The 23,966-nt window shown below is 36.4% G+C and overlaps 1 protein-coding gene across 1 annotated transcript in view; it reads left to right on the top strand.

Annotated features, from left to right (window-relative positions):
* The first annotated feature begins 16,176 nt into the window (after positions 1-16,176).
* LOC134671483 (adenylate cyclase, terminal-differentiation specific-like) overlaps positions 16,177-23,966 on the top strand; it is a 72,332-nt gene continuing 64,542 nt past the window's right edge. The window contains exons 1-3 of the mRNA XM_063529348.1: positions 16,177-16,223; positions 18,474-18,606; positions 18,744-18,814. Of these exons, the coding sequence (XP_063385418.1) occupies positions 16,212-16,223; positions 18,474-18,606; positions 18,744-18,814 (216 nt within the window). The 5' untranslated portion in view covers positions 16,177-16,211. The remainder of the gene's footprint in view (positions 16,224-18,473; positions 18,607-18,743; positions 18,815-23,966) is intronic.

The raw sequence follows: 23,966 nt of genomic DNA, 5'->3' as shown, positions 1-23,966 counted from the left end.
GAGGAGGTATTTACTTTATTGGGTTTTACAATTATGAGGTTAATTAAATATAGTTGAGAAGCGCGAGGGTGTACCGGTACACCGAGCGATTCGGAGCTCACGTGTAGCCTGGTCGCTAGATGAGGACTCGATGCCAACTGGATGAGAACTGCCCGCCGCTGGTCGGGGTTGCTGTTTATATTCATCCCGAAACCGTGGGAAGATACGGGGATGCGTCGTCTGGAGTCACGTAGGCCACGAGAAGTTTCTGGAGCGTTTATGCTGTCGCTGCGGTGCCATTAAGATAATGAAGAGTCGATCCCGTGGGAGCGGCACTAATTGACAAACGCCATAAAATAGGTGATGCTTTACATGCGCCTGCACTTGTATCAGAGGGTGCGTTTGTTTATGCGGTTAGGTGCCCATTAGTTAGGCGCGTCTGCAACCCTTCTATCGACGCTGAAGATAATGTTTAATGTTTTGCCGTCGGTGTCTTGCTGGAGGTCGGGGCTGCGTGGGAAGCGTTCCTTAACTCTTGTGGAATTTCCATTTTCTGATTCATTTTAGTTGATGAACGTTTTGAATAAACATTACCTATAAAATAGGTAATTTCATGAATGTAGGACATTTGTGTGTCTTATCTTAAGCTATAAAATCACTCATTATATTAAATACATGATACTAGATAACGCATAAGACTGAGACCTCTTGGTCATTTGTTGTTATTACTCATTACTTGACTTTCTGATAAGTTTCTGTAGTTTTATATGTAATGTAGCATGTACATGGGTACTTAATTGAAATCGTCTAATATCGCTTCCCTAAACCCACGCAACAAGGCATACTTTAACCCTATTATCGCCTGATTCACACCATACGCTCTTCATATCAGACGCCATAATTCCTTTCATCACCCAGGTAACGAACACACCTGTACTTCCTAAACCTCACATCCGCCCTCCCCTATACATGTAAATTTATACTCTATAAGGCTTGAAATAAATGTGATTTTCCTTTAAACAGAGGTGAGAGATAAGATCTTGTTGTAAATTAAATGTAATTCCGCCATTTACCGGAGATGGCGGCGTGTAATACGATGTCTCTGTTAAATGTTGTCAAAAATGGAGGGTTTTTACATTGATATGGAGAAACGATGTAACTGAAAACAGACAGGAATATATGAAATAGCACTAGATTACGGGAGCGCTGTAATTCACGTTACTAAAATAAAGAATTCAATTATGCTGGTGACTTTACTTGATACAAAATATGGGAAAAATGTTTTTTGTAATGTACTAAGTAATATTTTGTCTTTATTTTTGACAATTAAGTGCCACAGTACTTACTAAAACAATGTAAATCCTCTAACAAAATCTTCATAAAATAACGAAGGTATGGTCAGCGTCAAATAAGATAATGATGACCAAAGCGCCCAAATATATCGCAACACGCCTTTGTGCCCATAGTAATAAAGATGTGTTCTGATATATTTGGCAATTTTGGCCGTCACTATTCATTTTATGCTGACTGTACCCTAGTATAATAATTTAAAGTACACAAACAACTTAATTAAAGCGCCTCATAACTGGATGGGCCATTACGGGTCCAGACAAAAGAAATTAGCTATCAGATCGGAGTTAATTGTACATACAGTATGGCCATTAATAAGCGGTATCTGATCCAAGTGACAACCTTGTATGGATGGATAATGTGACACAGTGGTAGCTATGCAGTGGCTTGAGATTTCTTTTTGTATGGCACACTGCGTCCGATTCGCTCGTCGCTCCGACGTTTGAGCGAGGCAACGGAGTCGGAGCGACGTGCGAATCGGACGCAGTATGCCATGCCCCTAAAACTTCCATTTGCACTTTTGACACTTTAAGGGGCCCACTGATTAACAGTCCGCTGGATGGTATCGGCCTGTCAGTTAGAACAAAATTTTGACAGTTCCGAACAACTGACAGGCCGATACCGTCCGGCGGACTGTAAATCAGTGGGCCCCTTTATATGTTTTACATTTTTATCAATCACTTTAATTAATTGAGCAAATACAAAGAAAGTGAATCCTTGGTTAAAAAAAATTGGTATGGTTGTTTTTGAAAACGACTGTAGTAAATAGTACGTTTTTTGGGGTTCCGTAGCAAAAATGGAAAAATCGGAACCCTTATACACCGTGAAATTTTAGTGGTTGTTTTCCCGCAACGAAATGATTCTGCTATCGATATACAGTCGATGTGTAATCTTTTTTTTAAATAATCTTAAGAAATGCCAAATTTATAAATGTGTCGAACGAAACTCGAAAGTGACCTAACACCAGTAGTAGCACTGCAGTAGTACCTACCTAATTCTTTTGAGTGAATGAAACATAAGAACCTAAAAAGTAGTTCCATTTTTCCTTCACACATTTTACGTGCAGTTAGTTTGCAGATCCTTAAAAGTAAACATAACAAGTTAAGATCAAGCTTTTAATGATCAAAAACTTAAACAAACACTTAAACTTCCCGATACCGCAATAATTGTTCGAACTGCAATCCGCCACGTTCAATACACAATCACCTCTGCCCTGTGCATGTGGTGGCGTTTGAAACTGCCCGTGGTTAAGCAGCCGATGTGTTGCGGCGACAATTGTTCGTCCGTGTGGAACTTGGGGGTTTAAAATCCCCCGAAGACGCAGCGACTGTAAATGGTCCGGTTCCGCGTAAAGTCGCCGGGCGGCGTGGGAGTCGTAGTTAGCCCTAGCGTACAGCTGCACCATCGCGACGTACTCTAAATTAGAATATTCGTAATGTCGATCCATTTTACTAGAAATAGCAGTGATGACATTGACAGGATCTGTTATCACATTAGTTTAATAAGCGAAGAGGATGTAATTATTCGATTTACCAAAGTTGACACAACGTAATGGCAATCATCAAACTAATAAAAAGGTTTTATTTCAACTGTTAATCGTGAAGGAACAGTCTAAGTAAATTTTAATTTCAGTTGTCAAACAGTAAAGCACTCTAGCCTGTTACACAGTTTAAAAAAGTAACATGTGCTTGTTTATTTGTTTATCTGTTTACAATATCGGGAACTGTCGTCGACTTGCAGTTTTAGTGTGTTACTATTGTTTTTCGCTTGTTCGAGTTTAGGTTATTTTTTTGTAATTATTTTTTTTGGAAAACAGTTTATTTATAAGTTTGTCTATCATGATTCGAAAGTACTACCGATAGCAAATCGCCCTGTCGCGGGAAAACAACCACTAAAATTTCACGGTGTAGTTTATCATATCCGTCATACCATCGTGTAAATAATCGGTCAAAATATCGCTTCGCTTCGCTCGGTGTATGTCACAGGTTATGTAAAAGCTGTCTTGTATTGTTACAGTTTGACGAATGTGATCAGATATTGGGCAGTGGTGTAAATGATGTCAACCATACAACTACCATCACATCGTAACTAGGAGGACGTTAAAATATCGCTTCACTTTTCTCGGCGTATGACACAGGTTATGTAAGAGCTGTCTTGTATTCATACAGTGTATGTCCACCATCCGACTACCAATCACAACGTTACTAGTTGCTCATAAACATTATGATCAAAATTTTAATCTTAGATCTTGTGTTCTATTTGTAAAAATTTGCATAAACGTAGACTCATGGACAAATTAAGAGGAACGCAAAAAAAAGATTAATAACTAATTTGAAATTACTTTACGTGCTGTATTTAAATCCAGTAATTAAACTTTTTTTTTGAGTTCCTATAAATTTGTCCATGAGTATAGGTACACTCAACAGGAATGAAAATGCACACTCCAAATGAATGTATTAAACCATAAGAATGCCACAATACTTTATTGTATGAAGGGCAAAGACAACTGTAAATATTTAATTTCATAATGTTATTATAATATATAACTACGGTCTATTGTTAGTTATAATTAGGCTACGAGACCAACAATATCATCAAAAAAATCTACTTGATTAAGCAATCCAAAGTTACACATTATACCATCGTCCATAGTTGCTGTTAATTGACTCTTATTATAAAAACAAGGTGCACTAATGGTGATGTCGTTTGTGTCTTAAATTCTCACACTTGTAATAAATAACTTAAATGAGCCTATTAAAAAACTCAAGCAATGAAATCAGTGTTCTATCGTCTACAACTTTATTGCAATGACGCCAATGGCATAAGTAAATTCGAGTGGTCTTTAAGAAATTAAATCTATAAGTAATATAAGTTATTGCTGATTTATGACTTAGTTATTAACGTATTACTTAAGAAAGTTCTTTACATAAGTAACTTCCTTTTATCGCCACATGACAAGCCCAAACACTAAATTAAAACTAATAAAAAACCTGTAATGATTTAGCAACCGAGTCCACATCCTCTATTACATTATTAGGTATACCATTGTTGACAATTGACTGATTATACACCTTATATTAAAGTATTAAGGTCTAACTATTGTCAGAGAAAACTGTGCTAGAGTCATCTTAACTGGATCACTTGTAGATGACCAATCATATACCGTATCGCAAGGAGATAGGGTCTAAAATAAATATTGTCAGTTAAAAGTAAGAGTCATCCTAACCGGACCATTTCTAGGGCACATATGAGTGCATATTACATTTAAATGGCGGCCGTTCACCTGTGACTGGATCTATAATAAGTATTATAAATTATAACATAGAGTCGATGTGTGAGATGCGAAATGAAATAAGTATATGGCAACATTAATAGACTAATAAAGTAAAAAATAAATAAAGCCTCATATTTTTTACAAAAAGAATTACACCTATTTAACTAATCTTATTTCTACAGAATGCTCCCTAACATTATATAACATTATAAATAATAACATTATAAAAATTTAATATCTAATATTGTAAGAACCCCTCGCAACGCGAAGGTGAAAAAAGGCGTCCTCTAGTGAATTCCAAGCGTCTCTGGCTTTTTGCATCCATATAGTTATAGATTACCAGCCAGTCTCACTATTTCGCCAGTCCATCCCGCTTTGGTTTTGCCTCGTTTTTTTGTACCTCCCTTTCCAAGTAGTCAGTCTCTGAGTCCGTCCGTTGTCTGTCATCCCAGCTAATTTGACTACTTAATACCTACATATATTGAACTCTGATCTGAACCGTTTAAGAATTTGCACATATCTCAATAACTATATCAATTACGCATGACTCATTTCACCTCGCAAACCTCAATAATACAACGTTATACTCGTAGGTATCGTGAAAGTTGATCTATATTCGGCAAGTATTCGTCCGGTCTTCGGCTGGTGTCTGAGGTTATGATGCAATACGTGAGGATTAGATTATGATCTAATTCTGGCCCGCCCATCTTCTTACTGGTATGAGTGGTATGCCACTTAGTGAGTGCGTTTTTGAGAGTACAGTCACCTGCAGCAGCCGCTGCTGCAATATGTTACACAACGAAGGCCGCAAAAATATCTGACACGATCTTATTTGTAGAGCCATAAAGTGTCACATATTTTTGCGACCTTCGAAGTGTATTATTGCAGGGTAACTGTACCTACTTAATCACCTTTAATGAGTACCTATATTTTTAGTCGACTTAATAATCTAATGGATAAAAATAATCGTGCCATTGCCTTGCAAGTTAATATTATTCTAGAATGGATTAATTCAAATAGATGAAAGTACATAATTCCAATACTTGAAAATTAACTATTTGAACAGTTTAGAGCAGTCGCCATTTATTACAAATCAGGAGCCTAGTTCATATATTGTAAATAGAGATAAGAATAGGTGGGTCAGTGTACGTAATTTCACGTGCTAAGCGTCCTTTCTTTGGCTCCTCTACACGATGGGCCAACGCCGGCTACTCCAAGAGACGCAGCCATGCGGTAGATTGAGATAGCAATATCGCTTGCCCCCTCTAACGCATAAATGCGTCCCTTGGAGTGGCCGGCGTTGGCACATCGTGTAGAGGAGCCTTTAGGTGTAGACACACCTCGACCAAAAAATATGAAACAGATATTTCTTTCCGCAAGTTCAGCGTTAGAATCACACCACAGTTAAAGTTGAACAATAATACAAAAACACGTATTCAAGAGTAATAATATTTCTTTCAAAGAAACTATCTATGTATATATGTTGCAGTCAAAAGTGTGAACTGGTCAAAAGAACTTTTAACCGACAAAAACAGGCAAAACTGCTTTTGACTGAGCATGCATGTTGGTCAAAAGTAGTTTTACCTGAAAATCATACCTATTTTTGGCAGCAGTTTTGTTTTTAGGGCGTAGCAAAAAAAAAATAACCCTAATCTACCTATCCCTGGGAACAGTTTCGTTTTTTGGGCGTAGCAAAAAAAATAACCCTAACCTACATATCTCTGGGAGTACTTTTGACTGATAGTAACAGTCATAATTACTATTAACCAATGATTTTCAGATAAAACTACTTTTGACCAACATGCTCAGTGAAAAGCAGTTTTGCCTGTTTTTGTCGGTTAAAAGTTCTTTTGACCAGTTCACACTTTTGACTGCGACATATATAACATATTAAATATAAAATAAATTAAAACTACAAACACATTAAAATTAATACTAAAATAAAATAAACTTACCTATAAAATAAAAACCTAATTATAAAAAGAATAGGTACCCCCTCCATTGGTTCGCCTGTGGCATGGTACCCATTACGCTGGTGGCGTTTCCTCGCTGAACCGCCAGGGCGATTCTTTGCGAGAAATGCGCGCCAGCTCTGGGGTCCCCTGTGGCGTCAATCAGCCGCCCCGACAGAGCCCTCACAAAGGCCTGCATGTCGGCTGACCAGGAGCCCAGTGTCTCTACCGCGAGCGCCGCAAACTCGCAGTCCTTAAGTAAGGACGAAATTTGCGGCGCTTGAGAACCTGATACGTATTCAATAGATACCATAATTAATATCATTATAAATGCCATTATCGTAAATGTCAAACCAGATATTAAATTTACGGCACTTTACTCAACTCCCAAAAGATATGTACTTATATTGTGGGAAATCGATCTACGCCATAACCAGTTAGTTGTTTTATTGATATGGAAATTGTGATATTACATTATTGGTAATATTACATTAGGTAATAAAAGAGGGATCGGGTTAGATTACTAATTTGAGTGTTTTAATCATCGTTAAGCAAAACTTTTTAAAGAGCGGATATGCATTGAAGTAATTTATGTAAAAACGGAAACGTACGAACGTGTCTTGCTATTTCAGCGAGACTCGGTACAAAAAGTACTGAGGTTGATTGAAATACTGCCGTATTCGAACTTCAAGATATTCACAAGAGACGACACGTACTAGATCCATTCTAGATAGGTACGTTATAGTACTTATAGTTTAGATATCAACTAGTTCTCTTTTGCAGCGCAATTCGGGCAACCAATGTCACTTTTACGTTAGATAGAGTATGATATCTATTAAATGTGAATTGGATCTCTAAGTCATATCCTGTGGAAATCGTTCAAGAGTATCTCCAGAATCGCGCAAATGTCAAATTTGACAGGTGGGGCCAAGCGCGCGCCGTATATACAGGGCCTTAGCGGAGCGCCTTATAGATGCCGCAGGAGACCAGAGGGCTGGCCAGTATTTTGCTCAACGCATAAGTATTGCCATACAACGTGGCAATGCGGCCAGCCTTCTGGGCACACTGCCCATCGGCAGTGACTTGGGGGACGTTTTTTATTTATAGGCTTTTTATTTTAAGTTTATTTAGTTTAGAGATAGTTTGTATTATTATTTGTAAGCTAATTTAATGTTTTATATTTACTTAATTATTTGACAGGTTAATAGATCTTAAACATATCTTGGTGATGTCTAAAAGATATCTAATAGATGTCTTTTTCAAAATCCGAATCGGGCCCATATTTAGCATGACATTTATACGAACGTTTCCGAGAAAAATTTATGGAAAACAATTAAGCACTACATCTGTAATACTTGGTACAACATAAACCAAGGAATTTAGAACGTAAAGTAGTATACCTAATGTAGAGTTATTTTGGCAGAGTGCAAGGAAACTTGCAGTCAAGTTCGTACATAAAAATAAATAAGGAAGTTACTTAAAATAATGCTGCAAGTTGTGAACTTAGTTTTGTGGAAACGAGCACACCTCGGGAGGGTTGCCAGGTGTAGTTTTATCTTATCTTATCTTATTATTTCGGAGCCCTTGCATTCACACTTCGATACATCGCGATCTTTTGTGCAATCACCCTCTTAAGATCACCTTTTGCTTACTCAAGAGCTTTTTCGAGGTGTCGGATAATGAAGTTCAAGCATGGCGATGCTTTAAACCCCTTTGGTTCCAGATATTCTGCTCCAAAGTCTAGGTGTAGTAGATACTAGCTAACTTATTGATCTGGAATTTTAGGTCAATAGTATATTTAAAAAAAGTCCCTTTTAATTTAAAGAAGCGGATTGCTTTATTCTTTAGAAAGTGCGACTTAAATAGTTATTTGTTTTACAAGGGGGCAAAGTTGTTGTTTAACCGTTCGTGCTAATATTGATACCCGAGCAAGCGAAAGATTCAAAATTGAACCACGAGCGTAGCGAGTGGTTCGAAAAATAAGTAAACAACTCAAAAATTGCATTTGATTACTTTGCCTCACATGTGAATAAAATGCAACTTTGCTATCAGTGTTTGAAGTGCAAAGTAAGCCTTTCCGAGCTGGTGTGGTGAAAAATAAAATATTTCATAAAAACAAGATCCAACTGGTTTTTGCGCTGGAAATTATTCTTGATACCAAAAAGCACATTTTGATCTTTTATCAACTTTATACGTAGTCATTAAATAATGCGAATTATTGGCTTGTTTTAATTTACCTCAAGACTCTACCCTTATCTTACGTGTATCCTTTTATCGGTCCTTATATCACTTTCATGATTGTTAGTGTGAACAGGCTTTAGACAGAAATTTTGAAAGTCTAAGCGCAAGAAATTGTTTTATGATGTTAATAAAAGTGAGACGTGAGGACTAGTTCGTAACTTGCAAGTATTGGGCACTAGAGTGCTTTATATAATACTAGAACTGGAACGCTCTAGTCCTTGTGGGTGGTGTTATTTAACTATTTGCGGAGCGGATTTGATAGCCCACGCAGTGTAAGTGTCATGTATACATCATAATTTCATAAAAGTTTGGCGTTTAAAATGACACTTGGGCTATTAAACTCGCTGCAGACTTTTTATGGTCTGACTATAGACTATTTCTATTTTCTGGATGATTTTTATTTCGCTTTCGATATTTTCCTTAGATTTGGATACATTTTGGTAAACAGATCTCGTTTTGGGTGGAAAACATACGAAAATTTTACTATATCTGGTGATCAGTTAAATACCAGCCATAATTAACATTTTCTTGCTTAATATAACAAATCGACATGCAGAGGCCAATGCGAACGTACACTGAAATTTATCGGAATGATATTTAAATCGTGTTATTAAGTTATCATCTCTCGTAGGTATGTACTTATCCGTATAATAGCGCGGCCGAGACGCATGGTAACTAACGACCTGATTCGAACTTTAATAGCTCCTCTACACGATGGGCCAACGCCGGCCACTCCAAGGGACGCAGCCATGCGGTAGAATGAGATAGCAATATCACTTGCTCCCTCTAACGCATAAACGCGTCCCTTGGAGTCGCCGGCGTTGGCCCATCGTGTAGAGGAGCCATAAGATAAGTCAGTTAATAGATCTAGAAACAATATGGATTAGGTATGTCAAACACAAATTACTTTTGACACTGACAGTGACACATCTAATCCATATCGTTTCTAGATCTATCAATTGAAGTACCTTAAAGTTCGAATTGAGCAATAAATAACGTACCTAATTCTCAACATCATTGTGATGTCAGTGTATGTTTAAATTGCCCTTTAAATCCCATTGGGAATTAAATAAGGCTTGTATAAAAATACTGCATCTACTCGTAACTGCACAGTTATGACTAAAAACCTAAACACTTACGCAATTGTACCCCACACATTATATTTTAATCGGCCGACGTTGCGTAAGTTGCATTTAAGCTGCAACTAATGCAACTGCAAGCACACGTGGCCGGGTCAGTATGTGCGAACTATTTTCTTTGCCAACGTGCATTCTTGGCGCAGACTCACTAGACTCTGCAACACGAGGTTTACAGAACGATATTGAAGTCAGTCATTTCAGTAGGAATTTAATCTGATTCACATTATTTTTTATACAGCACGTATGGTGCTACTTTCTAGTGCAATAATTAGCACATTATGAAACCATGTCCAAAATTGAAACAGCCATAATTATGCACCTACTGTAATTCGTAGCTCGTGTCATTTTAAAACACTCTCTTCGGTCGTGTTTTAATTTATCGCCACTCGTTGCATATTTCCTATTTTTCGCACTTGTGTCGAAATGTACTAATTATAGCACACCTCAATACGTGAAAATAATACAGGTAAAACAGTATCTCAAGTTAAGTTACCACAAGCGGTCTAAGCGCCACTTGCACCGTCCCACTAATCCGAGGTTAACCGGTTAAACTGTTAATCCAGTGTCTAATTGTACTGGTAACCATGGTAACTCCAGATTTATCCGGTTAACCCCGGGTTAGTGGAATGGTGCAAGTGGCTCTAAGTTGATTATATCAGCATTTTTTATTCATCATCATCAATATCATCATCATTGGCCTGTACAGTAATAAAATGATGGTTCAAACAGCGTCCTTAAGAGTGCACTTCTGCAAATGACTAAGTACCTAAGTCCAATTTTTTTTAAAACACAAATTAAATACAAGAGGACTTAGATTTAGTATATTTTTTGGACTTGAATAGAAAATCGAATATAATACCTACGGGAAATACGTGGTGACACTGGCGACAGGCAGAGTTGTCTTGTTGAGTCCCATCTATTAAGTTAGTCTGTGTATCGGTCAGTCCCACCACCCACGCTTTTAACCAAGTATTTGTCAACCTTATTACAAGTGCACAAGGTCCACCGACGATCATTTAGTGTGTTGTTGTTAGTAGGCAGCCTGACACGTCCGCAAGCCCTATATGTCACGTGCAAAGTCACTGTTGCTGGCACCTAAATTATACAGTTTCAAAGCTGGTAGACAGAATATGACATAGATAGTGCATATTATTTGATTATTATTTTACATGATGATAAATGACCCGGTAAAGCACATAGAGTTCGATTTTTTTAGCATTAGAAATAAGGTAAACAATCTTGATGTATCTTTTAATTGAAAAACACATTTTAAAAATAAGTTACGGCAAATATGTAACAATTATGAATCTAATACGATCATTTATATTCTTCTGCTTTCAAAAGTGATAGTTCCTGATTTTTAAAAAGCGTTTTTTAATTAAAAGACATGTCAAGATCGCTTACCTTCGCTCAAGTTCTTTCTAATGCTAAAAAAACGAACTATAAGATAAATATTCGCCTAGTTTAGTTTATTTCATAATAATAAATTACAGTAATAATTATTCTACGATAATCTCTTTGAATGTATGTATAATACCCTACTGACATCATTTGGCATTGAGACATGTAATTGCATAAGTTTTCAGTCGTGGGCTGAAGCAAGTTCTACATATCTCCATTATAGATAATGAACCTTTCCCGACTGTGCTCCATCAAATCAAGTTTCAAACAATCGGACGTACAGCCGAGTGGTCCCTCAACATAGAGGTACAGTAATATAGAGATGACACGGGGGAGGGGCCAAACGACCGAACGAGATGCACTTATGGAAATTTCAGTAGTAGTAGCAGAGAAAGTGTAGTATTGCTTGTCCTTGTCACAGTCTCACTTTTTGTTTGTTCCCCACCAAAATTTTTGTATGGTTTATGGACTTTATGGTGGGCAACAAATAACCCGACCGAATTACGTAGATTGTTTTTGGTATGTTGTCAGGAATGTTAAAACGTGTTTTTAATATTGTCGCTTTGCGTAAGTTTTGTCCCTCACGGAGGCACGCGTATAGCTCATCTATGTAATACTAGGTCTATGTCCCTCAAGCATTGGGCCTCACACGTGTTCCTACTTACCTTTGTTACGGCTACTTGAACATACTAAACATACTTACTTACACGTGCATCTAAGTTACCAGGAGACGATCAATGGGGAATGGCTAATTTGGATATAGACAAAGGAACTAAGGCCAAAGGGCCTGGCAATGGATTTCGAAAATAATTAGCAAATTCCACATCTGATAGCATACATGTATGTAGATAGTTTTATAAACAGGTTGTCGGTTAAGAATTGCGACCTGTAAAGGAAAACATCCGGACATACCTACGAAAACAAAATGCCCGCGACGGAGTCGACTACGGTTAATTATAGGATATTGTTACAAATTGACTTTAAGTCCAGTAGTAAGCTCAGTAAGGCTTGTGTTGTGGGTAGGTACTTAGATAATGATGTATATAATATTTATGAATACGTAAAAGTACACTCAAAGTATTATCAAGGCTATGGCTTATGACAGGGAGAAATGGAAAATACTCCACCGCTTAAATTGAAGAAGAAGAAAAGTAAGCTCACGAGTCTCATTACACAAATAAATTCCCTTACCGGGATTAGAACCTGCGACCATCGGCTTCATAAGCAGGGTCACTTACAGCCACACCCACGGCCCGCTAGGCCAGACAAGTCGTCACAATTGTTTAAAGCATTAGACTATTAGACGACTACATTTACACAGAATTTGAGATGTAATCACAATCTTGAAGTTCCAGAAATGATGTCGAGAGTTGCTTAAGAAGAGCTGTTTAAACCAATTTAGTCAACCGACTGAACCGGTAGGCTCCTCGACAGCTTTTGAAACGTTTTATAATAACACTGGGAATGTACGTTTCTTCATTAACTATGTGGTTTTGATATTGCAAGCATGCTAGGAATATAAATAAACATATTTATGTGTCAGTTTAGCACGTTTAAGTATTTATTTATGAAATGACAATGTCGTAATACATGATTTAGATTTAATTTTTCAAGAAATATGACCTTCTTTATACAGATACTTACCACGTTTAATATATATCAAACTAAAACATGTGATAGACATTACCAGGAAATTAATATTTATGGAAAAATCATTTTCTTACATTGATAACCATGAGAATGAGAACACTTTTGAATAAATCAAGTTAATATACAGGGTGATTTTGTTACCTATGTCTGACCAAACTCTGAGGGGTGAATATGTAGGTCACACTGAACAACTATCCCCAACCTCGCGAAAAATATCTGCTATCTCATACATTTCGGTGAATCGGAGACAAATAAATATAAAACAGCAGATTTTTTTGGGATTTCGGCGTTGGCCTCATAGTAAAAATATTGTTCAGCATGACCCACCTATTCACCGAGTTTGGTCAGAGATAACAAGATCAACCTGTACAGTAGATTCTGGTTTAAATAACAAAATTACCATGAGACAGACACACCTATGCAATCATTCTATCGACTGGTCACTGTCAGCATGCATACATATATGTGTGTGTGTGTGTGTACAAGTCTTAGGGCGAATAAAACTAAACGAAGTTTACCAATTGCACAACGAAACTTAAAGTTTAATATGTTTTTTCCTGTGAACGCAAACTGTAAACATTTCATGATGATGACTAATGTTCCTGTCAATTTGAGCGCTAAGTGAGCTGTTAAGAATGACAGGTTATTAGATAAAGGGTGCTCTTGTTATATTTGACCGATTACCGTAACTAACATAAGTTATGATAAAATGTTTTTAGTATAGAACCAAATCAGAAATCGCAAAAAAACAGCTGTTCTATAGAAATTACTCCTTGACATGTTTCGCCATTCATACATTCGTAACACAGCTAATTTTTTTTAGTTCCAGGTTTGGTCTCGCAGTTAAAGTTGTTCATGTATGACTTGCATACCTCTGTGTGTGGTCAGATTCATCAGACCTAATGAAATCAGTAAAATCATCCTGTATATCATTGGGTAAGTGTGCGCATGGGTAAAAGTTCGCGACAGACGGCCGGGCGGCCGGACGTGGGGTAACTCGCCCTGTTAGTCGGGTCGCTTAGCATTGGCTACTCGGTTAAAAATAAAGTTAGATTCTTTCTATGTTAACTCGAAATAAACAAAAAATTGATATTGTAAATTATACATCTAATGTCACAGTTTTATGCTTCGTTATAAAATTTTTTAACCGACTTCCAAATCCCAAAGGAGGAGGTTATCAATTCGGTTGTATGTTTTTTTTTTTTATTTTTTATTTTTTTTTTTTTATGTTTGTTACTCTATATCTCCGTCATTACTGGACCGATTTTGAAAAATTTTTTTTGATTGTATGTATATGCATACAGATTGGTCCCGTTTTTGTCAAAATCCAGTTCTGATGATGGGATCCATGAGGAATCGACGGAACTCCTCAAATCTTAAAGGCATACATATGGTGATTTTTGTGTTTTTATCAACAAATCAAGCATATACATTCAAAACCGTGACATTTGATGAAGTGGAACTGCTGATGATGATCAGAACGGAACTCTTCAACGACGCATAGTTCACCTTTGGCGATTTGTCCTCTTCGTTATGTTTGTTAAGCAAGTTAAGTTTTTAAGCCACAATTTTATCAAGCTTGAGTTCTGATGATGGGATCCATGAGAAATCGAGGGAACTCCTCAAATTTTAAAGGCATGCGTATAGAGATTTTTGTATTTTCATCAGAAAATCAAGCATTTTCATTAAAAACTGTCGCATTTGATGAAGTGGAACTGCTGATGATGATCAGAACGGAACTCTTCAACGACGCATAGTTCACGTTTGGCGATTTGTCCTCTTCGTTATGTTTGTTAAGCAAGTTTAGTTTTTAAGCCACATTTTTGTCAAGCTCGAGTTCTGATGATGGGATCCATAAGGAATCGGGGGAACTCCTCAAATCTTAAAGGCATACGTATAGAATTTTTTGTATTTTCATCATAAAATCAAGCATTTACATTAAAAACTGTCGCATTTGATGAAGTGGAACTGCTGATGATGATCAGAACAGAACTCTTCAACGACGCATAGTACATGTTTGGTGATTTCGAATTTCGATTTTGACTTGGACTGGGACCCGGACTCATACCCGGATCCGGTTCGGACCCGGACTCTGACTCGGACTCGGACCCGGACTCGGACCCGGACTCGGACCCGGACTCGGACCCGGACTCGGACCCGGACTCGGACCCGGACTCGGACCCGGACTCGGACCCGGACCCGGACTTGGACCGGGACCCGGACCCGGACTCTGACTCAGAGACCCGGACCTTGACCCGGAAAACCACTATGATACCTAAACTAAATAAACCACTATGATTACCTACCATAAAATGTGGGTATGATGATGCCAAACCCCTCCCGCTCAAACTCCCGTACACCGCACCGCATGCGCCGTTAAGTGGGTTTGATTAGGTTCGAACTGCGATCCTCACAGAACCGAACTGCTATCAGAGAAGTGGGTTAGGTTAGGCTAGATAACTACGACACTTACGGAAACGAAATGCTACTAGAAAGTAGGTACTGGTTTAACCTCCTTTTCTACATAGTGCACCATCTACCATAATCTTTCACCGGGCCCCATAGAAGTCGGTTTTTTTTTCTTAAAAATTATTAATGTGACAATCTATTGATAATAATTTATTTCATTAATTTAATTTTTGTAATTACCTTCAAGTAAATAGATAGTCAGGTCCAAAAATGTATTACCTACATTAAAACAATCATAAGTACATAGGCAAAGGGGCCCAATTACTTAGATATATTTTAATTTTATCTTATTTTATTTAGTATTAGTTTTTAGTTTTAATTTAGTTTTATTTTATAGATAAGTTAGTTTATTTTCATTTTTAATATTTGTATCTACCTTATCAATAAACTTTTATATCAGGAGTGAAAAAAAAAGGCAAAGGGTTAGGTACTACATATGTGGGTAGGGTAGAAAAGTGGTTTCAATCGATGTGAATAGATTGACGGTGCACGGTGTCATATTTCTTTAAATGTCGCGGAATTAAATATATAACATATGTGAGTGATATTATAGCTGTGGGATTTTAGATAATTAACGTCATGGTTTTAAAAATGTTAAAAACAGGAAACAATATTTTAGAATAAATTCTCGGAGTGATCAATCCAACAGCCCTCACTACATCCCAGCAAATCGTCAAACTGGTTGCGCGTACGCATATAAGTGAGCTCGCACGCGGCGCGCCCACACATACAACCTCACCCGTCATCGCTGTGAACATGAAGCTTTTGGTCAGTGCCTTTACTGCTATTTACGAAGTGTAGTTTGAAAAAAAAAAAAACAAATGACGTGTGATTTCTAAGCGGAAAAATGTACAGGGATTTGAATTTCGAATCTGAATTTAAAAAAAAATACTGAGTTAGTGCTGTGAATATCCTTAGATAGTTCAATTATAGCAGTGGCGTTAAAATCAGAAAAATGTACCGGGTTTTGAATTTCGAAGGTGAATAAAAAAAATGTTCGAGGATAGATCGAAAAATTCTGTGTCAGTGAAGTGCGTGTAATTTCTTAGATAGTTTAAGGGTCGGTTGCACCAAACTGTTCGTATCGTTAAAGAGTTCGCTAAATTTTTATGTATGGAAAGTTTCATAGTAAGGCGCCGGGGCGCGCCGGCTGACGTTGATCAATCTGTCAAATGTGGTTGGTGCAACTGACCCTAATTATAGTGCCGTTAATGATAGGTGACAACTCGGAAACCTTCTTTAAAATTTGTTTGTTCTAAATAGTTTTAATTACCGGCATTTACACAAAAGTTCATTTAATTTAACTTTGTTTTTTTTTTATTATTTAAGACAATTGTGTTAATATGTGAAAGTATAAGAGAAAGTAGACAATGTTAAATGGACTGAAAACAAAAAAGCAATCACCGTTTTAGGAGGTTCAAAATGTTCTACATATAATAACTATAATTAGACTACATCCGTGATAGTTTTATCTTTATTTTGTAAACTTTTCTGTCTTGACAGAATAAACTTAAAAACTTTGCCGTCGTCGTAATTCCAGCGTTGTCCCGGCTTTTCACCACTGAAAACTGTGTGTTATAATTCTAAAACCATGATGAAAATTTAGTTTTTATATCATTTGCGAAGAAATTTACAGTGCCTTGATTAAAGCTATCTAGTCTGATTGAGGTTATACTTGTACGTGTTGTACCACCGGCCTTTCAATCAGCAACTAGTTTAGATTCGAGCTCAAACGCACTGGTGTAGAGAATGAGATAAAGGCCGGTTGCACCGAGCAGTCTGTCAACGTGACCGTAGTTCGTTAAAAGCTTGTATACATTAAGTTCTCCGTGAGATGACAGCTGACGTGTTGCTGATGATATTAATTGAGCTTTCAATTACTCAAAAACAATACATATAACCTTATATATTGAAAAAAAAACTTATACAGAGTAGAAACATCTCTCTAAATAACACCATAAGTAGCAAGAAAAGCATATCTATAGGTCGTTGATTTGACTGGTTAGTACACTATCCGTCAAATCAACGACCTATAGATATGCTTTTCTTGCTACTTTAAACCATAAAAAGCCTTTGTTTCTTTTAAGAGCGGTATACAGCTCGTGCCAAAGCAACCATGTCGTTTAAAAAGCAACTATCGTGATAGTATTAAGGTTCAAATTCATATGACAGCTTGATCAGAGAACAATGATAGTAGTTTTTGAATTCATCGCGAACATCCATACACATTTGTTTTATAAAGGTGTAGTGATAAATTTCAACCTCTAAAAGAGCATCAGCTAAGTATCGACATGGACTTTTAAGTCAGCAGCGTTTGCTTGAAATGGAACGGCCATTAAACCATCGCCTTATCTTACTTCGCTTTATGCCTTACCTTTAGCTAAAGTTCAGAACGTGACCATAAATATTAGTATTTCGCAATCATTGGGTACTTAGATGCATCTGCGAAATTAATGGATCAATTATCGTTCAGAATTGGTAAAATGTCCTAATAAAAACGGGTTTTTACGTGGTATTTACGTACCCGTAAAACCACCCAACTATACTCCATTACTAGAATTATGGTCAAAATGTTTAATACGTAATTACTCGAGCATTAATATCAATGTTTCCTTTTATAAACATGTTTCGCCATAGAACCACGACATTCAATAAAAGTCACTGATTTTAAATTTATATAATTTTTTTTATAATATAAAAAGCAAAACCTGTGTTCTTTAAAAATTATTTAAAAAAAAACACAAAACTAACAACAATAGGTAACAATATTGATAAGTAACATAAACTGCAACATTGGGTTTACTTATGGAAAAATAAGTAAATTCATCAATAATTTAAGATTACATAAATTAGATACCAATTTGAAACACACACTATATTTACTGCAAATTATATCATAAATTATTAGCTAGCTATCCGTCAAATGAACAAAGTTAAATTTAATGGGTACTTACATTAGTTATTATATTAGTTTGGAATACGACTACTTCATTAATAATATTTTCCTTAATATTAAAGGTGGCAACACTGTTGCTGGTGGCAGCATGCCACGCAGAAGTAGCCAGAAGTAAGCAGAAGGAAGACAGCAGGACGGAAAGGAGGGCAGAGGATGGGGTTGTTCAGAAGAGGGCGCCCGCCATTTTACTCACAGGTAGGTGCATCTGCAATTCTGCATATAGACAAAGTCGATGTTACTAATTAAAGGCAATTAGAAGACTTTAAGACTAAGAAGTAGGGAACATAGGTACACTATATTTTCCCGCTTATTAGCTAAATTTTTCTCAACAGTTACACCGGCCACCCCGGGAATCGAATATGCTGACTCCAAAGATACACAGACTGAAAAAACTCCTGTCCGGGTAAGTCTTTAATTTTATATTTCAAAGTCTTAGCTTAATAGTCAGATTTACTACATTGAGGTACCTATAACTCGTATTTATATGTATTATGTTATGGGTCTTAAACTCTTTGAATGCATAGTTGTTTCATAACTAATAACAAAAGAGTTTTCTTCTTTATCTAGCAACTAGTTTCAACAAACCCCATACCTTTCAAGCACATACTCCTAGAGATGATTTGAAAATGTCCATTGTTTGAGATCACAGAGGAACAACAAAACAAAAATTAATTTTAACGGTCTTTTCCCCTTCATAAATAAAAAATCTCAATCTCTTGACTCACAGGGAATGCCATATATTTAACTCTGTGTACTGACAACAACAAAATTAACCATTGATAGCTCTTATGACTTTGCAGTAGGGTTTAAAAACGATCAGATAAGTGTGTCGATGGTACGAGGGCGTCGCGTGGCAATTCTTGACATCGTATATCAAGCAATGACGTTTGGGGAAGCAAGGGGACTGGGGAGAGCGGTGTTTACCTTCTGCAGGGGTTATTTATTACAGCTTATGGTGTTTTATTGGGTGAAGATGAGTTCGTCATTCTTTCTTGCCACTCTTTGTTATCCACGGGTTTTTCGACATGGACTATTGTTATCTTGTGCGTCTACTTCAAACCAATACATGATCTGACGTGTTGATTATTTCATGAGTTAGTCAACTCCTCTCTAGTTGGTTATACTGTGGATTGACAGAGGAGGATTTTATCACTAGACTATGGATTTGAGCACCAGTACCCGTGGCAAAAATCAAGCAAAAACATAAATGTATTCATGAAATTTGCAAACAGAAATAAATGTCATATACTAAGAAAAAGTGACCAATGCCGCCAGTTTCCAAGGCTGGAATCAAACCAGCGTCCTCTGCTATCGCGGTAGGCGCCTGAACCTTTCGGGCACTTGGGTCATAGGCTCATAGGTCAAAAATAATTAAATTTGTTAGGTTAGAACAAATACTACGTACTTCTTAGTCAAGAAATTTAATGCAGTTTATTAGTATCATCAAGATTAGGCATGATTATATGTTATGTGTTTCACATTTTTGAAACCTTCAAATATTTAACTGTGATCAAATCAAATGAAAGTTAAGTGTCATGCTCCAAATGGCATGTAGTTGCAGAAAGAGAAACAAAGATAACTATAGAAGAAACATTTGAAAGTGACCTTCTTTAGTAATAATAAAATAACTATCGACTACCCTTTCAAATAGGCAACATTTTTTTTCCACAACAAGAGAGTAGAAGTGAAGCATTTTTGCCCTGTTATTCACTGCAAGAAATGTATGTATAATAGTAAGAAAATATTGCGAACTATGCAAAACACTGCAAAATGTAGTTCAAGATCAAAAAAAGTTGAAAATGTTGCCACTTTTTTACTAGCGCGACTTGTATTTATGTAAAAATAAGTAAATAAAAGTAATTTTTTTAATCGTAGGAGTAAAATTACTAATAAATAAATTATCTTAGCGTGATTATTTATTTTATCAATAGGAATTTACTATTTAACAAACAAATTATTGCAGTGGCAACATTGTCTCACTTTTTTTGGTCTTGAATTACGTTTTGCAGTTTAGATGTGTTTCACGGGCCAACAGGTTGGTTTGTAACTACAAAATCGCTTTAAGGGTATTTTTGACACCCAACGCATTTCTAGACCAGACTCTCTCTCTTTCCGGAGACATCCATCAAATTCGACCAATTTCTTGCTGAAATAGAGTAGTTTTTTAGGGTTCCGTACCCAAAGGGTAAAAGGGGACCCTATTACTAAGACTTCGCTGTCCGTCCGTCCGTCCGTCCGTCCGTCTGTAACCAGGCTGTATCTCACGAACCGTGATAGCTAGACAGTTGAAATTTTCACAAATGATGTATTTCTGTTGCCGCTATAACAACAAATACTAAAAACAGAATAAAATAAAGATTTAAATGGGGCTCCCATACAACAAACGTGATTTTTGACCAAAGTTATTTTTAGTAGAAGAATAAGTATTTTCACATAAAACAATCTCTACAGACCAAAACGTTTGATGAATCAATATTAACATCGTTTTAAAATAAAGATTCCGATTCAAAGATAATTCCAATATTGATCGAACGGCGGCCGCAGGCCCGTCTGTATTTGCCCTTACAAAACAACTTTGCCAAGAAATTTAATATAAAAGTTCCGTGATAATTCCAAGGGGAAAAAGGGGGAGGTTTTTATCGCGTTTTTGCCGAATAGTTGGCAACTGGCATGCCTCTTGTATCGAGACAAGGCAGTATAATGATTTTACTTGAAAGTTTCATTGCGAAAGTACTGAGTTATGATGACAGTATTGAACTTGAATTGTTATTTACGTAACAATTCTTGGATGCCACAGTATTCGCAGATAAAACGATTTTCGCAACAGCGTAAAAGTAGGTATATAAATATGAATAGACTAATCTGCCATATACTAAACGTATAAGCTTCATGCTTTACCCTTACTTACTGACTTAGTCAAAGTGATTTATACTTAGTTAAAGTAGTCATTCGATGGCTAGTCATCATCATCATCTCAGCCGATAGACGTTCACTGCTGGACAAAGGTCTCCCCCAAAGATCTCCACAGCGAACGGTCATTAGCTGCCCTCAACCAACGGTTTCCCGCGACTTTAACCAGATGGCTAGTAAGTAGTATTGATATGTAAAATAACTAGTACAAATGTAAATGGTTCGATGAAAACGCGATGTTTTACGATTTTTTTGTCAAAATAAAGCGAAAAATAGCCGCCTAAGTTTGCGAAACTAAATAAAACTATCTACTCCAGTCACCTACTTAAGAATAACACGTGTCACTTATATAGGTCAGTAGCAATCACCGCACACAGTAAAGCTGACAGCGGGCATTTATCACTCGCTGGGCGTGTCTGGAATCCCGCAAGGATCCCCTCTCGGGCACATACTTTATGTGTGCTTTCGTAAATAAGGGAGTGCCAAAATAATCAAGTTGGGTTAAGTGTATTGTTTTACTTTATGTACTGTCTGTTTTTGGATATGATTTTTGATTGTTGAATATTTTTTTAGCAGTAAGTATGTAGATATTTATATGTTCTAAAAAATAAATAAAAATAAAATATCATTTATTTCAGGCTTTTAGCCCATAAAACACTAATAGTAGTAGCGGTTGACCAAAATCAGCTGCAAATGGTGTTAAAGGTATGAAAATCGGCACGATTAATCTTTAGGCCATTTGAATCAATTTGACCCGTAGCACCAATAAAAAAAAACAAACGGAAAGGAGTTATGACGTCATCTTTTTTTTGTATGGAAAAATAAAAATTATTGTTCAGAAACCTATCGTGTGTGGTATTAAATGAAAGGGAATTTTGAGCCGGTTCTAAAAATATATCACATTATTATATTTCCGTCACTTGCATTCAATTAAAATAAAAGTTACGTCATCTTTTTTTTGTATGGAAAAATAAAAAAAAATTGTTCAGAAACCTATCGTGTGTGGTATTAAATGAAAGGGCATTTTGAGCCGGTTCTAAAAATATATCACATTATTATATTTCCGTCACTTGCATTCAATTAGAATAAAAATAATATTCAAAACATACCAAGTTTGGGCGCCTCCAGATACGAAACCGTTGAATTATTTTTTGCGAAATATACCTCAAGTAATACCCAATATCCTCATATCTAACCCCAAGAAATTAATTTCGAAAATATTTAGTTTTTGTTTTTTTTTTTAATGTTTTATTATTACAAATTATGATCTATCAATCTATCAATGAAACGGCCTCCTAGCCTAGTCGATAGTGACCCTGCCTATGAAGCAGGAAGTCCCAAGTTCGAATCCTGTCAAGGGCATTTATTTGTGTGTTCACCATCATCATCATACAAATAAATTCCCATATACACATATACAAGCCCTGGTAAGGGCATTTATTTGTGTGATGATGATGATGAACACACAAATAAATGCCCTTGACAGGATTCGAACTTGGGACTTCCTGCTTCATAGGCAGGGTCACTATCGACTAGGCTAGGAGGCCGTTTCATTGATAGATTGATAGATCATAATTTGTAATAATAAAACATTAAAAAAAAAATACTTCAACTAAATATTTTCGAAATTGGTTTCTTGGGGTTAGATATGAGGATATTGGGTATTACTTGAGGTATATTTCGCAAAAAATAATTCAACAGTTTCGTATCTGGAGGAGTCCAAACTTGGTATGTTTTGAAAATTACTTTTATTTTAATTGAATGCAAGTGACGGAAATATAATAATGTGATATATTTTTAGAACCGGCTCAAAATTCCCTTTCATTTAATACCACACACGATAGGTTTCTGAACAATAATTTTTATTTTTCCATACAAAAAAAAGATGACGTCATAACTCCTTTCCGTTAGTTTTTTTTTTATTGGTGCTACGGGTCAAATTGATTCAAATGGCCTAAAGATTAATCGTGCTGATTTTCATACCTTTAACACCATTTGCAGCTGATTCCCGAATTTCAGGCTGTACCGCTATCACTATAAGACAAATCACACAATACAAGTACTTAAACGACACAATAGCAAACAATATAGGTACAGGTTCTTAACTTGTACCTACTTATTACAATTTAAATTTACGTTCTACTAGTAAATATTTATTTATTTAAACTGTATGGCACAAACAAAGAAAAATTACAAATGGCGGGCTTAATGCCAAAAGACATTCTGTCCTCTACCAGTCAACCATTGAATATTATGAATAAGCGAATTACTTATATTATTTAGAAAATTGCATAAATGAAGATTATTTTACGGGAAATGCCAATAACTAGGTATGAATTTTGTTGTTTGTTTCGGTAACAAAAATGAAGGAATACTTTATCAGGATTTGTGACTCAATTAATTATGTCATTGACTAATCAGTAATCAGCAATATCATCGTCGCCCTCTTTTTCTTGAATGACTCTTAAGTTAATTTAAACTCTGTTAACTTACTTTAAATATAGTGAAAACATACGGACTAAATATTATTTCCCACGGAAACCGGTTTTCCGCTAAACCCTACTGCATAAAATTCGAATCCGTGTGAACCGCACCGACGCTGGCGCGCGGAAATGGATGACATTGTTTACGTTGCACAAATTCTA

This window comes from Cydia fagiglandana, chromosome 15, assembly GCF_963556715.1.
Source record: "Cydia fagiglandana chromosome 15, ilCydFagi1.1, whole genome shotgun sequence".
Lineage (NCBI taxonomy): Eukaryota > Metazoa > Arthropoda > Insecta > Lepidoptera > Tortricidae > Cydia > Cydia fagiglandana.
This window is presented reverse-complemented; position numbering and strand designations above follow the sequence as displayed.